The 15,852-nt window shown below is 38.6% G+C and overlaps 2 protein-coding genes and 1 pseudogene across 2 annotated transcripts; all 3 read right to left on the reverse strand.

Annotated features, from left to right (window-relative positions):
* Positions 1 to 4,308: 4,308 nt before the first annotated feature.
* LOC117632290 lies at positions 4,309 to 5,709 on the reverse strand. Its single transcript, XM_034365728.1, has one exon. It carries the CDS (start codon positions 5,653 to 5,655, stop codon positions 4,555 to 4,557), a length of 1,101 nt encoding a protein of 366 aa, XP_034221619.1. The 5' UTR covers positions 5,656 to 5,709; the 3' UTR covers positions 4,309 to 4,554.
* A 271-nt stretch (positions 5,710 to 5,980) lies between these two features.
* LOC117631425 (4-hydroxy-tetrahydrodipicolinate reductase 2, chloroplastic-like) lies at positions 5,981 to 9,530 on the reverse strand. Its single transcript, XM_034364569.1, has 8 exons — positions 9,075 to 9,530; positions 8,678 to 8,915; positions 8,433 to 8,566; positions 8,265 to 8,339; positions 7,640 to 7,741; positions 6,701 to 6,810; positions 6,502 to 6,589; positions 5,981 to 6,305 (listed from the first exon to the last, which is right to left on the reverse strand). The coding sequence occupies exons 1-8, from the start codon at positions 9,405 to 9,407 to the stop codon at positions 6,237 to 6,239; spliced, it is 1,149 nt and encodes a 382-aa protein (XP_034220460.1). The 5' UTR covers positions 9,408 to 9,530; the 3' UTR covers positions 5,981 to 6,236.
* A 5,684-nt stretch (positions 9,531 to 15,214) lies between these two features.
* On the reverse strand, positions 15,215 to 15,469 carry LOC117630311 (annotated as a pseudogene).
* Positions 15,470 to 15,852: the final 383 nt, after the last annotated feature.

Here is a 15,852-nt window from a genome sequence, read left to right on the forward strand (position 1 = left end):
AGAGCTTTAAGCTACTTCAAGCCCTGGAAGGCTTTTTGAATTAGCAGAATTGGAACCTCTTCAATCTGGAAGGGGCATAAGCAGCTGGACTTGATGATTACTGAGCTGGAACTGCATTGTAGTACCTGTTCTGCTTGATAAGGGCTCTCCATAAATTTGTTGAGGTTTTCATATTTGTAAAACCTGAACTCTGCTTGATTTGGCTTATGCTGGACCAAATTTGTAACGAGAAAAATCTCGTTTTGAATGACTTATTTATCTAAGTCTAAACTAGAGTTGGAAATTTTGACTTGTAGCTGGCTTCTTTCTTGTGGCAATGAGCTTTTGGTTGCTTTAGTGTTTTAAAGGTTTTTGGGATCAAGTGATCATTTTGAGTCTTTGTTTTTTATTGATTTTTTGGCTCTCATATTTATAGAAAATGCTGGAGTGGGGCTTCTAATTTTTTAATAATGGGCGGCAGATTTTTCAAAAACAAGATCTTTTATTTTAAAATGCAAAGAAAAAGGGAAGTTATCTATTCTGGCAGAGAAGAACCATCAGTAGTCAGTTTTCATGGAGGTCTTTTCATTGCTTTTCTGAAAGAAAAACCAGCTCTTCTTTGTTCTCTGTTTGTGCGTGGTAAGGAGAAAGAACACAATTTGACGTGATGATCAGTTTGCTTTTCTTGTTTTGAACAACTCCGTTGCTTCCCACTTATCCTTTGAGATTTGTAGTTTGCTTATCTCTTAGAAAGATCACCTGCTCTGATGCAGAATTATATACAAAAGGATTCTGATCTTTTAGCTGCAAAGTTCAGAGAAATCTTTCTGCTAATGACCTGCTTTCATTAATTCCAATCAACTCTCCTGTGATAGTTAAAATTGTTGACTTGTCAAAGTCAGGTAGTCACGTGGGTTCTGAGAATAGGCCTTCTAAAAATATCTGCTGACTTGCACTACGGTTTTTTGAGATAAATAGTGAGAATTTAGAAGCTGGGCCCAATCCAATTTTTCTTTAGAAATTTATCAATATGTTTTGGTGATGAATTGCCATTAATTGGCAATTTTATTGACCTATTTTGTGTTTTTTACACCTCTGCCATTTTGTAGAAGACATGGGCCTCTTTTGTTTGGTTTGGGCTGCTTTTCTGGAATCAAGGCCCATTCTTTTTCTGTTTTGTGGGCTTTTTGATTTTGGACTGGGCGTGCAAAATTAGGCCCAAACAGGCTTGATGAGCATAAAACACATGCTCATTCTTCTCACTTTTTTCTGAGTAATTGGCTTGATAGTTCTTGGTCTGGCAGTCTTTTTCTATGTGCCCAAATTTTTTACAATTTCGACATTTGGGTTTGCCAGAATTGATTTCAGGAAGAAGTTCCAGAGCATGACCCTGCCGAGAGACCTGCCCTATGGAGGTGGAAAGCCTCCGAATTATCATTTGGGGGCAAAAGTCTATCGTCCTAACTTCTGCGCAAGGCAGCTTGGCTGCCCATAGCTCATTCCACTCAAATCCTACAGAAGTTGTAATCGGGCCACTTCGTAGAGGGATTCAGATGATCTGGAAGTGCATAAGGATGCCAGATGTTCGGTGAATAAGATAAACAATAGTGCAAATGCCCTTTATCCATCCTTGGAGTCTAATTCATGCAATTCTGCCGAGTTTGACGCTTGGTGGAAAGCCAAATTCCATGGTCTGCCTACCTCGATCACTGCACTCAAAGTACTTTTTGATGGTCGGGATTCCTGGACCGTCTATGCATAGGCAGAGGCCAAGAACTTCATGGTGCAAACCATCAAAGACATCAATGCTCAAGTCATAGCAGGTATATTCTCTATTCAGCCTCTTTTCTTCTGTTCTGTTCGTATCAATCCTACTTTGCCTGTTGTTATGATGTCTAATGATCTGTTCTGTCTGTACCAAATCCTTCTATGACACAGAACATTGAGAGCCAGGCTGTGCATTCTGGAGGAGTGATTGATAAGTTTCCTGAATTCTGTCCTTACTATAGTTTTCTGCTGGACTGCCTTCTAATTTCTTATTTTCTATGTAGTTAATTCCATCATAGCTGCTGGGGACCTAAAGCTTCCCTTTGGGGATGAAGAAGATCAGCATAAGTCCCTGGCATAGCAGCCAGCTGTTGAGCTTAAAGATTGTAAAGAGCTTAAAAATCTTCCAAGCAGCAGTAGTAATATTAAGTCATGGAAATGCTCGACCAAAATAAAATAAAAAAAGTCATGGAAATGCATACTTTATTTTACTCTAAAAAGTTGCTCAACTCTTGCCAACTTTTTGGAGCTTCCCAGGGACTTGAGTTATTTGACTGGGTCAGCAATAGAGGTATTGCGCTCATCAATCGAGCTTCTGGATGGTCTCTGTGACATGAAACTGAAAAATTGCAAAAGGCTTGTGAGTCTCCCAATGGTCATTTGGAAGTTGAAACGTCTTCAACGTCTTGACCTTACTGGTTGCTCTGAATTCAAGAACTTCCCAGAAATCTTTGAGCCTAAGGAACGTATGGGGTCTCTTAGTTTAAAAGGAACAACAGTTAAAGAGCTACCTTTGTCGATTGGTTATTGGCTTCGAGTATTAGAGCTCTCTGGTTGCAAAAACCTTGAGTATGTCCCAAGCAGCATCTACAGTTTAAACTGGCTTGAATGTCTCATGTTTGATGGATGCTTGAAACTTCAAAAATTATTTCCGCCCTTCTCAGGCGGTTTGCTTTCTTTGAAAGAACTAAGCCTCAGTTACTGCAGTATATTAGAAATTCCTGATTTCTTTTTTTGCTTAACCACATTGCAAGAATTAGATCTAAGTGGAACCATGATTGAGAGCATACGCAGAACCATCAAACAATCTTCTGAGCTGTCTATCCTGAACTCAGAGACGTCGAGATTAGTGTGAAGCAAGAAGATGATCCACTTTCTCCACTTGCTGCTGTTGCAATGCAAGCCTTGTGGCTGTGGACGCTTTTGGGGTTTGTTAGGCTTCCTAGAGATGTCCTATATGGTACATACTAAATATGAATGCATGTGAGCTATGCATAGTTTTTTATTGACATATCCTGCTTTGTTTTTATATGATTGGATATCTACCCGGTGATTGATATCCCTTTGCTAAGATGAAGTGGAATTGTAGTATCCTTTGTGGTTACTATGCTTTTGTATTTATAATAACCTTGTATAGTTATCTGTATTTATATCGGCTTTTGTAGCTGACAACTTTGTGTGCCGCAATTATAAATGTAATATTCTATCGTTTTTATCTAAAAATAGATGAAGTGGAATGCATCATCTGAATCATCGTATTCGTATACGCTTTGCCTTCATCATGGGTTTCATGGAAAACATTCAAAAGTTTCATAGCTCGTAGACTAACTATTTCAAGAGTCATAACTACACAAATGTGTGGTTATAATGTAAAAGTTAAATTATGCCAAAAGGACCAGACGTTACTGTTGATAATTCAAACAAAAAACGTAAATTAGCTTGGTATTCTTAAACATGTTAAGAATTAAATTCCAAAACATATAACTCACAGATAGGTACGTAATAATAAACAAAAATAACGAACAAACGATGATTTCAATAAATAACATGAGCATACTCGAAAGTTTCATATATAAACTGCGGCCTTGCAGAGTCTTCATTTCACTACCTTTGTATTTCATATTGAGTACAGTATTTATGAAAATGAAAACTATAAACAATGTTGTAATATTTGTTTTATTTTTGCTTTGCCAACAGTCTTGCGGGTGGCATGGCCAAGAGTGACTGTCCTTATTACCAGCAAGCTAGGGGGACGGCGAAGCATGAACACTCACTGGAAATCTGCAGCAGACAATGATCTTGGCTTGCAAATTCTGGCAGATGGTCAAGAAACTAGTTGGAGTTTCGACCCGAATATTTGGCAAACGACACGCTTTTATTGCAATGTGCAATGGGATAACTCACCATGGTACAATTTTGATGCCTTTATAGATAATAGAGATGCTTGGAGGTGTTTACATCAATGTAAATATGTGATGTCAATCAACATTAATATACGTATTATCATATACTTGCATCGAAATTCCGAAACCGATCAAGGAAAAATGGAATTGCTGAAAATATATAGAGATACAGCAGGAGAGGAGGTAGCGTAGGTAAAGGTTAGAAGATGACTTCAAAAAAAAAAAAAAACGCATCGACAAATCAACAATCATTTCAATATAATTACAAGAATTAGAGTAATTTAGACTATCGCTTATGTAAATAAATAAAAAAGAACACTTCAACAAATATAATTACAAGGAACCCAAAACATGTAAGAATTGATTATAAGACGTCAACAGAAATCATTTTCCCATATTATTCCATCAATCTTGTTGTGTTCCACCAAGTCAGCTCAATATATATGTATGGATAGAAACATTGATGAAGGCCCCACAAGAGAGAATAAAGTATGTACGGTGCATTTGGATGGGGAAATAAACTTGGAATTTGATATTGTCTTAGAATGAAGTTTTAGAAATGAACTCAACTTATAATTTATTGACAATGAGAAAATAAAGAGATTATCAGGAGGAGAATGAGAACCTAGATACTAATAATTCGAGATTTAGGAATCTCAGTTGGATCAAAATCATCGTTAGTGTCCAATGCTTGCTTAGTGAGCCTAAGAAGACTCCCAGTGGCCAAAATAGCTTTGGGATTGATATCATGCATAGATCTGGCATACAAACTCCTACAAGCCTCACTGCCCTTATTAACCAACTCCTTGTTTTGGTTTGGACACAAAAGGCAGTGACCCAAAATCCTGAAAACCGGTTGCATCAATTCCCATGGCAAAGGAATGCTCCCCACCTTTTCTCCATTTCCATCCTCTTCTTTGCTTTCACTCCTACTGCTACAGCTACTACCAGTCATCTCCTTGTACATTTCCCCGTCTTGGCCAGCCCAAACCTTGCAAAACTCGCAAAATTCAATCTTTGACTGCACCGGCATTTCATGTATCTTACTGTAGTACAACTCTAGTGCCACCCCAACAATCCTAGCCCTCCTTGTGGACCTCACTGTACCATAGGGTTCCAAACTTGGAGATATGACAGCCAAATTTAGGCCTGTGGAGTTGTTTTTAGTGGGTGCTTTGCTTTCGTGGTAGAGACTGGGATGAGACAAGTCAGGGACACTGACGGTTATGGAGTGGCCAGAACGTGTTGCGGTTTCGTGGGCGTAGAGGGCTAAGAGGACTGCCTCAAAGCCAGCTAGGGGTACCCGGAGGGCAGCACGGGAGATGTAGATGCCCGCGATGATGGGAAGGAAGCGAAGGACGAGGAGTTGGAGGTCGGGATCGGAGGATTGGAAGGTGTCGTAGAGCCAGCGGCAGAGGTTGTTGTCTCCTGCGCCGGAGTCGGGTTGGCGGAGAAGGGAGGAGATGTGGGAGGCCGTGTGGTGGTCATGGAGGAGGGAGTGGGCGGGGTTGGAGGAGGAGGAGAGGGAAGGAGGGAGAGAGGGGAGAATGGTTGAGAGGGATTGGATTGCTGATTGGCATTTGGAGAGGGATGAGTTATGTGATGAAGCTGAGGCTGAGGCTGAAGTGGTAGTTGTTGGGGTTGGGGTGATGGTGGAGGTGGTGGTGGAATTGATGGTATCTTGATCATCTTCTAGGATGGAGGAAGTGGAGTGGTCGTTGGACATTGCTTGAGAGGCAGAGAGATTAAATGGGGGGCGTTTCAAAGTATGTTAAAACAGATGTGATCTATATGGTCAGAGGAGATAATTGAGGGAGAAGTTTCCTTTTTTGTGTTCTTTTTTGGCCGATAATCGAGGAGGAGGAACAGGGACTAATGTCTGTGTCAACAACATTTATCAACCACCATGTGAGGCAGTTAAGAATTTTGTATATGAGAGAGAGGTTCTGTATACATAACCAGTCGGTTTGGGTTGGGTTCTAACAAATTTCAGAAATTTTATGTCCTAATAAATGCCACACCATCAAGTTTGCGTTTGCTTCTCTACTAAGTTTCTGTTGGCCTTTAATTTCAATTGGGCCTTATAATTTATCAGTAAAGCTTGTTATATTTGTATTTCCTTCGACCAAACTACAAATTTTAATGCTCCAAACACAAGCTGGAAGGAAAATAACAACAGTACATAGATAAGGTTGAAATTGCTAATCCGAAACTTGCATCCCTATCTTACTCAACCAGAATCTAACTGTTGTAAGCTAATAAATATATTAATACAGACAACGTCCTTCCTTCGTACATAGCCAACTATCATCGCATGTTACCCTCTCGCAGGACATCTATCATATTGTATAACCGCTTCTCTGCCTTCGAATGGACCTGCATCGATGCAAGATTTCATATCAGAAAGTGAAGGAGTGCATTGTACTACAAGTACTATAACTAAACAAAAAATGTATGTTAACAGTATTCTTGCCAAATAATCGATATCAGATGGTAATTTGAGAAAGAATTTATCCATTATAAGCACTGTAACAAGTAGTAGAATAAAAGAGAGATGGAAAAGCTTAAACACCTTCTTAGCAAGGAAAATTACAGAATCAATTGTGCCCTCTGCATATATTGATCTACCACAAACATTATGCTGAAACTCAAAAGAAACTCTGCAAAAATGAGGGGGAATTAAGTCAATGGAATAGAAATAAAACTAATTTGAGAGAGAGAGAGAGAGAGAGAGAGAGAGAGAGAGAGAGAGAGGGAATATTCCGTATTACGTTTCATCAGGTGAACTCAGATGATACATATGAAATGCATGACCAGACAAATGCTCCTCTGGAACTCCCACCATCTCTAATTGTTGCTGGGGATCCCGGACCAATTGGACCTGATAAAATTGTCAAAGATTGAAGATAAAAATGAAATGCTGAAGGATTATATAAAACTTTCTAAGTATTTGGTATTTCATGTAAGGGGACTGGCCTGATAATCAATCAAGACAGGTTGTTACTGATAAGATTTACATAAAAATATTTGAAACTTTGTGACTGCTTCCATTGTTGTTTTGAATTTCTATGTCTTAGATTTAATTCCTTGATATCTGGTTGGTTAGCTCGTACAATGGTGCAACTGTTTTGAAATTTGAATTCATGTATCCCATCTTGTACTAATATAAATACATACAGCCACCACTGTTACTAATCTGCTTTCAGTTGGAGATTTGCCTCTTTCTTGGTTTGTGTGATGCAACCTGCCTAAGTGTCATGCCTAAGGCCTCTAGGTGTGATTCCTGGAACCCTACTTCTGTGATTCTAGTAGTTTCTATCCTTTCCTTATAATTTTCTCTCCTCGTTTCATAAAAGCATTGTTCTTTCTCACGACAATCTTACAGCCTTCAAAGATTTAATGTTAAACTAGAATCAATCTTTTCTACACTTATCCCTCTTTGTCCTGCATCAATGCCATTATTTCTTCTCCATCGCACCTATTAAAATGCATGTATCCCAAACACAAGTAGTGAAATGCAGCTATAACATTATCATTCGCAGTATCCTTGCCAGACATAAAGATACTCAAGTTAATGGCCGCATTGAATAGCTTCAGATGAACAAACAGAAAGTGAGGAACGCAGGGGAAAAGGATAAGAAAAACAGATGCTATGGTTAACTATTTCTAATTATCCGAAGGTATAATTAATTATGTATCCTGTAGCATACCTGCTCCATATCAAAGGACACACCCAACTTCTGGAAGCAAGAAATAACAGCCTTTGCAGTTCCAGATGTGTCAACTTTACTTGCTTGATGGGATTCCATAACCTGAAATTTAAAAACATGATTAAGCCGCATCAAGCAACATGAATAAGGCATAGAAAACAAGCACCTTGAAAATTTATAACATTTTTCTGTTTTCAAAGATATTAACAATGAATAAAAGTGTGCAGAGTCGCACGATTAATTTATGCAATTCAAGGGAGGGGAAAAGCACACAGAAAATGAAAATAGAAAAATGAACCGCTAGAAGAATGAACACTAACTGCTGGAGTTCCAATGGACAAAAAGTTCTCCATTGAATAAAAAGATACCGCTAGAAAAACAAAAGGTTTAACTGAGACACGAAAGTAATCCTTTTCTTCATTAAGAGTTCATTTGGAAGGGAAAGAAATGCAGGTTTCGTAGATAGGAAGGATAAGATAAATACTCGTTATGATAAAAAAAGAAAAATATAGCACACCAGATAAATGAATGTCTATATACTGAAATATGAACTTGGTCAAATATTTAGACTATCTCTACTTCTATAGTTTTCATTAGTAACAAATTACAATAAAAAAGTGAATACCTGTAGGGAATACCCAGAGAAAGCTCCAGGGAATTGCTCGGCCATAATTTCCATGGCTGCAAGAAATGCCACAACCTATTCATACCAAACGACTATTAGGATATGGAAGGTAAGCCCCCACAGTAGTAAACAATTTTAGAAACCATTAAAGCACAAAATTCAGAGCACCTGTTTTCCCATTTGTGGGGAAATTACTGCATAGACTAGTGAGTCTTCTACAGTCTTGTACAACCGATCCCTGTCTCCACCGGTTGTTCCCATCACAAATGGCACTCCAACTTTGCAATATAGTTCTGCATTATCTGAACATGATAGAAAAATATCCAAATGAATGAAGACACAAATATGCAATGGAAAATATTTTAAGCAAAAATAAGTCAAAATAGAGTTCCAAACCTGTGTCATTTATTTACCATTTACTGCCGAAGGCACAGTGAAGTCCACCACAATCAAATTGGGATATTTCTCGAGAAGAGATGCAAGGGTTCTTTCTCTTTCAGAAGGACCATGGATCAGAATCTCGTTTGCACCGACTTGGACGGTTTGCCCCGATTCCTCGGCAGAGCCAAATGATGCGGGAACCACACTCAGTCCTGCAGAATCTGCTGCTTGTATAATGGCCTTCCCCATTTTGCCACTACATGAGTTTACCTGTTCGATAAATTGAACACAAATTCATGAATTTCGCAGCAGCAATTACAATAATCCATACATCCCCATTCGAAATTTTCGTTGCCTCATTATAAGAACTCAAATCATGAACGCAGCAAGCAATGTAGCTACTAGAAACAGAAAGATACAACAAAATACCATGATAGGGATGTCAATCTTGTTCTTGGGCAAAGACTTCTCAAGACTTTGATTGGGTATGGCTGAAATTGACATCTGTGGGATCATATTCATAGCCGATGATGATGATGATGAAGCTCTTTGCTTCCAATTGAAACCAGTAGCATCTAATCTACTGGTTCCAGCTCTAGCTAAGACTGCCCGCCTCTGTTGCTGAAAAACGACACAATTGGCTGGCAGTTTGAACATGGACGCCATTGTACAGAGTCTGAAGGCAGAGCTTATTTGGGGTGTAGGGTTTTTGGATAAAAACTCAGAGCGCGTCGCTGCTAGGTGTTTTAGGATGGAACACATGTATTCATCCAATTTAATAAGGTCTCAATTTTTATAAGTTCATCAAATCCTGGTCGAAGAATTACTCCAATTTAATGGAAATAGGGCATGTTTGATAGTGTTTGACAATAAAACAAGAAAAGTATTTTTTCAGGAAGCATTTTGATTTTATATAAAAAATTTGAAGGTACTTTTAGAAAAAGTGTTTGCAAGCATAAGTACTTCATACTAAAGCAATCCCAAACTTTGTCCCCAAAAAAAAAAAAAAAAAAAAAAAAAAAAAAAAAACAATCACAACAAGTGCATAAATCCAATCGAGGCCAAGTCACTACACCAGTCCCAAATAATAGTTGTTTAGGCTGATTTTGTCCGATTTGGTTTTTCCTTTTAGGTTGTTACTTTTGTAGTCATGTTAAGGTCATATCTCTTAATCGTTGGATCAAATTGGTTAAGAGATGTGCTCTCATCTAAGGGCCTTTAGATAAGGCCCTCACTATAAAATCGTTGGATCAAATTGGTTGTAAGGACATTGCTTCACAATACAGTGGTGCAAGCGTTGAAAGGACTCTGCTTGAAACACAGTGGAATAGGTGCTGAAATAGGTGTTTCAATAGATGCTACTTGTTTGGATAGGCTTCCAGCAGCTTCGGAATGAGTTAAAGATGGTGTATTGATGTTGTACAAGCTTGGCATTATATCCATATGCAAGCCAATTTATGCATTATATTTATCACTTCAAATTTTGTATTGTTACTCAGCGTGCGTCACTGCGTACAATCAAATAATAGTCATATGGGTTATTTGAATCATTCCCAGCATTAAAGGCTTTGCATAAGATATTATTTCGAAACAATGCAAAAAGAAAAGAAACAGTCACCTACTATGGCTTTCTGTTTTGGGGCTGAAATTGATTATTTGGCCAATTTTAGTTACTTTTATATTCCCAATAATCAAGGGGGCTGATGTTTAGACTCAAAAAATCTTTAAAAAGCACAATGCACTATCATGCTATAAAAACAGCTTAGCCGATACATACATGCCATGCCCAGCAAGGCTACAATTTGGCACGTGGGGAGGTGGTGGTACGAGTTTACCACGTTCACATGCAAACTTGTAATAATTACAAAAGTTTCACAAGCGCAAGCCCACCTAGTCCACTACACTGTTGTTGAGGTCCAAAAAGCACGATAAGCCCAAAAATATTTAAAGCTCAATATTGCTAAAATATGAAAACTATGAGAGAATATTTGTTTGTAGGAATTTTCTGTGTATTCTTCTCCTTGTAGGAGGTCATATTTATAATACAACGAAACCTGAATGGGCAATTAAATAATAAATTCCTAAATCTATTTGCAGTAGGAAATCAGGAATTAAAGTAAATCAATTACAATTATAATAGAAATTCTTGGTGTGTAAGGAAAGTAAGTCAATATCCACAAGTCACGCCAACACTCCCCCTCACGTTGGTGCATAGATGTCGCCAATGCCCAACTGATCTAGTGAATTGTGGAATGTTTTACTGGAAATCGCCTTTGTCAAAATATCCGCCAATTGATCCTCGGATTTCACAAAAGGAAATTGAAACACTTTAACCTCAAGCTTTTGTTTGATGAAGTGTCCATCCACCTCAACATGTTTAGTACGATCATGCTGAACCGGATTCTATGCAATGGCTATAGCAGCCTTGTTGTCACAAAAGAGATTCATTGTGGATGTAGGTTTATACCCAAGTTCAGTAAGCAACTTTCTTAACCAAAGAAGTTCACAAATCCCTTTAGTCATGCCTTTGAACTCGGCTTCTGCACTGGATAAAGCTACTACATTCTGTTTCTTGCTTCTCCATGTCACCAAATTACCTCCCACGAATGTGAAGTAACCCGATGTGGATTTTCTATCTGTTACATTACCTGCCCAATTTGCATCTGAATAACCATCAATATTTAGATGACCATGCTTTGAGAACATAAGTCCTTTTCCAGGTGCAGACTTCAAATATCTAAGTATCCAAAGAACTGTATTCATATGGTCTTCACTTGGAGAGTGCATAAATTGATTGACAACGCTCACAGCATAAGCAATGTCTGGTCGAGTATGTGACAAATAGATCAATCTTCCCACTAACCTTTGGTATCTTTCTTTGTTAGTTAGAACTTGATCCTGATATTCTCCAAGATGATGATTCTGAACAATAGGAGTGTCCACAGGTTTACAATCTAGCATTCCTGTGTCTGTCAACAAGTCTAAGACATATTTCCTTTGAGAGAGAAATATGCCTTACTGCGATTGAGCCACCTCAATTCCCAAGAAATACTTGAGTCCACCTAAATCCTTCATCTCAAACTCCGTATCCAGATAGTCTTGTAGCTGTGATATTTCCTGTTTATCATTCCAAGTAATAATCATATCATCAACATAGATTATTAATGTTGTTACCTTCCCTTTTCGATGTTTCAAGAACAGAGTATGATCTGAGTTGCACTGTTTGAAACCATTGTTCTTCATTGCCATGGTGAACCGCCCAAACCATGCACGTGGTGACTGTTTCAATCCATACAATGCTTTTCGTAACCTGCAAACTATTCCAGTCTGAGTAGTATTATATCCAGGAGGAATGTCCATGTACACCTCCTCTTTGAGTTCGCCATGTAGAAAAGCATTCTTTACATCAAACTAGTGTAGTGGCCAATCCAAATTAGCTACAAGGGACAATAAGACTCTGACGGTGTTTAACTTTGCAACTAGAGCAAAGGTTTCTTCATAGTCTATACCATAGGTCTGTGTGTACCCTTTTGCCACAAGTCTTGCCTTGTATCGCTCGATAGATCCATCTGCATTGTGTTTTATAGTAAACACTCATCTACATCCAATAGTCTTTTTTCCTCGGGGTATAGTCTCCAATGTCCAAGTCTGATTTTTCTCAAGGGCTTTCATCTCCTCTTTTATAGCTTGGACCCACTTAGGATCTTTCAATGCTTCAGAGACCTTGGTTGGAATATGGATAGCAGACAACTGATGCATAAAAGCCTTGAGTGGTTCAGACAGCTTCTCAGTGGATACATGATTTGCAATTGGATACTTGGATGTCTTGCCAATATCAGGTGAATAACGGTTTGGTGGCTTCCCACGATTTTGCCTGAAAGGTAATTGATATCCAATAGTTTTATCATCTAAATGCACAAGTCTAGTAGGAGTAGTTACCTCAAGGATATTCTCAGGAGATCGGTCTGTTGGTACTGTTGAGTTAGAGGGGGTCTTCATCTTGTTGTTCTGTATTGTCTGTAGGTGTGAGACTCGGATCAGAAATATCTTCGCATGGATCAGGTGGGTCAGGCAATTGATCGCTATGAATGGGCGATTGGCTGCTTTTTGATAGAGAGTAATCTCGTGCTCCAGACTCGGAATGATCAATCATTTCTGTACAAAGGAGAATTTCTTTATTTTCCAAGTTGTTCCAATTCTGCTCTTCACTTCGTATCTCCCCCTGAAGTGTAGAATTGGATGATGGGTCATGGAAGAACAGCTCAGATTCCATAAAGGTCACATCCAAAGTGACATAGGTTCGTTGGGTAGGAGGGTAATAACAGCGGTAGCCTTTCTGATGAGTGGCATAACCCACAAAAACACAACGAAGCGCTCATGGATCAAGTTTGCTACGTTGATTTTTGTGGAGATGAACGAAAGCCACACATCCAAAGATTCGGGGTGTGAATACCAAAACAGAAGGCAGAGGTCTGTGTTGTGCAAGCACCTGTAAGGGAGTTTTAAAGGTCAGTACACCAGAAGGCATGCGGTTGATCAGATGAACTGCAATGACAATAGCATCATCCCAGTGATGGCGAGGAACATGAGCGCCAATCAGAAGTGCTCGGGCGGTTTCAAGAAGATGTCGATTCTTTCGTTCAGCAACACCATTTTGTTGTGGTGTCTGAGGACAAGTCGTTTCATGGATAATTCCATGTTGTTGGAAGTAAGTCTGAAAGTCATGATTGACAAATTCTCCACCATTGTCTGAGCGAAGAATCTGGATTTGAGCATTAAACTGAGTTTTCATCTGTTTGTGGAAGGATTGAAAACGGGAAAACACTTCGTTTTTATTCTTCAGCAAATAAAGCCATGTCATCCGTGTACAATCATCGATGAATGTGACAAACCATCGAACACCAGAAGGAGTAGTGATAGGAGAAGGTCCCCAGACATCAGAGTGAATTAACGTAAATGGAGTAGTACACTTGTTTGTACTCAACGGGTAGGGCACATGGTGACTCTTGGCCAAAATACAAGTATCACATGTGAAGTCAGAGTCCTTGAAACCTGAGAATAAATATGGTATAAGATGCTTCATATAACTAAAAGACGGATGTCCCAATCGACGATGCCACAACCAGATTTGCTTTTGTTTGCTATCAAAGGGATGTGTCACGTTGTTAGCCATGCCGGGACTGAAGTCATCGACATAATATAGCCCCCCTCTCTTAGTACCACGACCAAGAATCTCCTTAGTGTGAATATCCTGAAGCAAACAAAAACTCGGGTAAATGAGTACACAACAATTTAATTGTTCAGTAAGCTGACTAACTGACAACAATTTAGTGGATAAAGATGGAACAAGTAAAGTATTAGACAGTGTGAGAGAGGATGAGAGTGCAACAATGCCAGCCCCTGTCACAGGATAAGTAACACCATTGGCATTTGCAATACAGGTTCGTCGAGGTTGTGTAGTATTCAGAAAATCATCAGGATCAAACGTCATATGATCAGTTGCACCGGAATCAATTATCCAGCTCATGGAATCAATCTTATCGGAAGTATGGAATCCATAACCAGTACCATTACTGGTCATATTGCATTGTCCTCGATCTGTAAGAGTAGCCCACCAATTGGGGTAGCCATGCGATTTAAAACAAGTCTCACAAGTGTGTCCTTTAGATAAGGTCCTCACTATAGAATCGTTGGATCAAATTGATTGTAAGGACATTGCTTCACAATACAGTGGTGCAAGCGTTGGAAGGACTCTGCTTGAAACACAGTGGAATGGGTGCTGGAATAGGTGTTTCAATAGATGCTACTTGTTTGGATAGGCTTCCAGCAGCTTCGAAATGAGTTAAAGATGGTGTATTGATGTTTTACAAGCTTGGCATTATATCCATATGCAAGCCACTTTATGCATTATATTTATCACTTCAAATTTTGTATTGTTACTCAGCGTGCGTCACTGCGTACAATCAAATAATAGTCATATGGGTTATTTGAATCATTCCCAGCATTAAAGGCTTTGCATAAGATATTATTTCGAAACACTGCAAAAAGAAAAGAAACAGTCACCTACTATGGCTTTCTGTTTTGGGGCTGAAATTGATTATTTGGCCAATTTTAGGTACTTTTATATTCCCAATAATCAAGGGGCTGATGTTTAGACTCAAAAAATCTATAAAAAGCACGATGCACTATCATGCTATAAAAACAGCTTTAGTCGATACATACATGTCATGCCCAGCAAGGCTACAATTTGGCACGTGGGGAGGTGGTGGTACGAGTTTACCACGTTCACATGCAAACTTGTAATAATTACAAAACTTTCACAAGCGCAAGCCCACCTAGTCCACTACACTAGGTCCAAAAAGCACGATAAGCCCAAAAATATTTAAAGCTCAATATAACATACGAAATAGGGATAAATCGGTCACGTATTAAATCCAATTATATTTTCGGGAATTAATTCGACAAAATAAATATGTACACAAGCCTTTATACAAATTCTAATAGCATTATGTCATGCCAAAAACCTATTCCTTTAATTTCGATATGTCACTAAGCTCGGTCACAAAAGCCTAAGTCACTATATAGGTGAGCACTTCATAAAAATCCAGGCCACCGTCGCGGTTTCAATCTAGTTTCGTGAAGAAACTGGGGTCGTTGACGATCCAGCTGTAACCACTTTGCTGCAGAAATTCATAAAACTCTGAGGAGCTGATTCGGCCATCGTTGTTTGTGTCCATCGATTGGAAGAAAGACCATGCCAGACGCTGAAGTTCCGGAGAACCATTGGAATAGTAGGCTAAGGCTGCTGCATGTAGTTCTTCCATTTCCATATAGAAGTTAGAACAGTACAGCTATAGCTTATAGGCGCTTTTCTGTTCTTTGGTTTTCTTTTTTGTAATTTTGGATTATATAAGTACTATATTAGTACTGACCGAGTCTTATGTTTAAATAAAATCAAATTGCTGTTGGGTTGGCATTCTAATTAACAGCTTAATATATACTCGATCAATATTGTATACAATAATGCTAGAGTCTTTAAATTTGTTCATCAAATAATGCGTTGCTTTATATGTCAATATCTTTAGATTTGAGAAAACGTAAAATAACGACATCATTTAATGAAAAACAATTTAATATTTTTTTATATTTTTAATACAAGCGATAGTCACATAGAAATAATCTTAAATAATGATTCACTCACTAGTGA

The sequence above is a fragment of the Prunus dulcis genome, chromosome 6 (genome assembly GCF_902201215.1).
Source record: "Prunus dulcis chromosome 6, ALMONDv2, whole genome shotgun sequence".
NCBI classification, from domain to species: Eukaryota; Viridiplantae; Streptophyta; class Magnoliopsida; order Rosales; family Rosaceae; genus Prunus; species Prunus dulcis.

What these genes read in the sequence shown, in the direction of transcription:
- LOC117632290 (XM_034365728.1), bottom strand. Translation starts at nt 5,655, where the DNA reads ATGTCCAACGACCACTCCACTTCCTCCATCCTAGAAGATGATCAAGAT.
- LOC117631425 (XM_034364569.1), bottom strand. Translation starts at nt 9,407, where the DNA reads ATGTGTTCCATCCTAAAACACCTAGCAGCGACGCGCTCTGAGTTTTTA. An exon ending in CCCCACAAATGGGAAAACAG is followed by an intron (nt 8,340 to 8,432) that starts GTGCTCTGAATT and finishes TGGTATGAATAG; the next exon opens with GTTGTGGCATTTCTTGCAGC. An exon ending in CTGAGTTCACCTGATGAAAC is followed by an intron (nt 6,590 to 6,700) that starts GTAATACGGAAT and finishes TCATTTTTGCAG; the next exon opens with AGTTTCTTTTGAGTTTCAGC.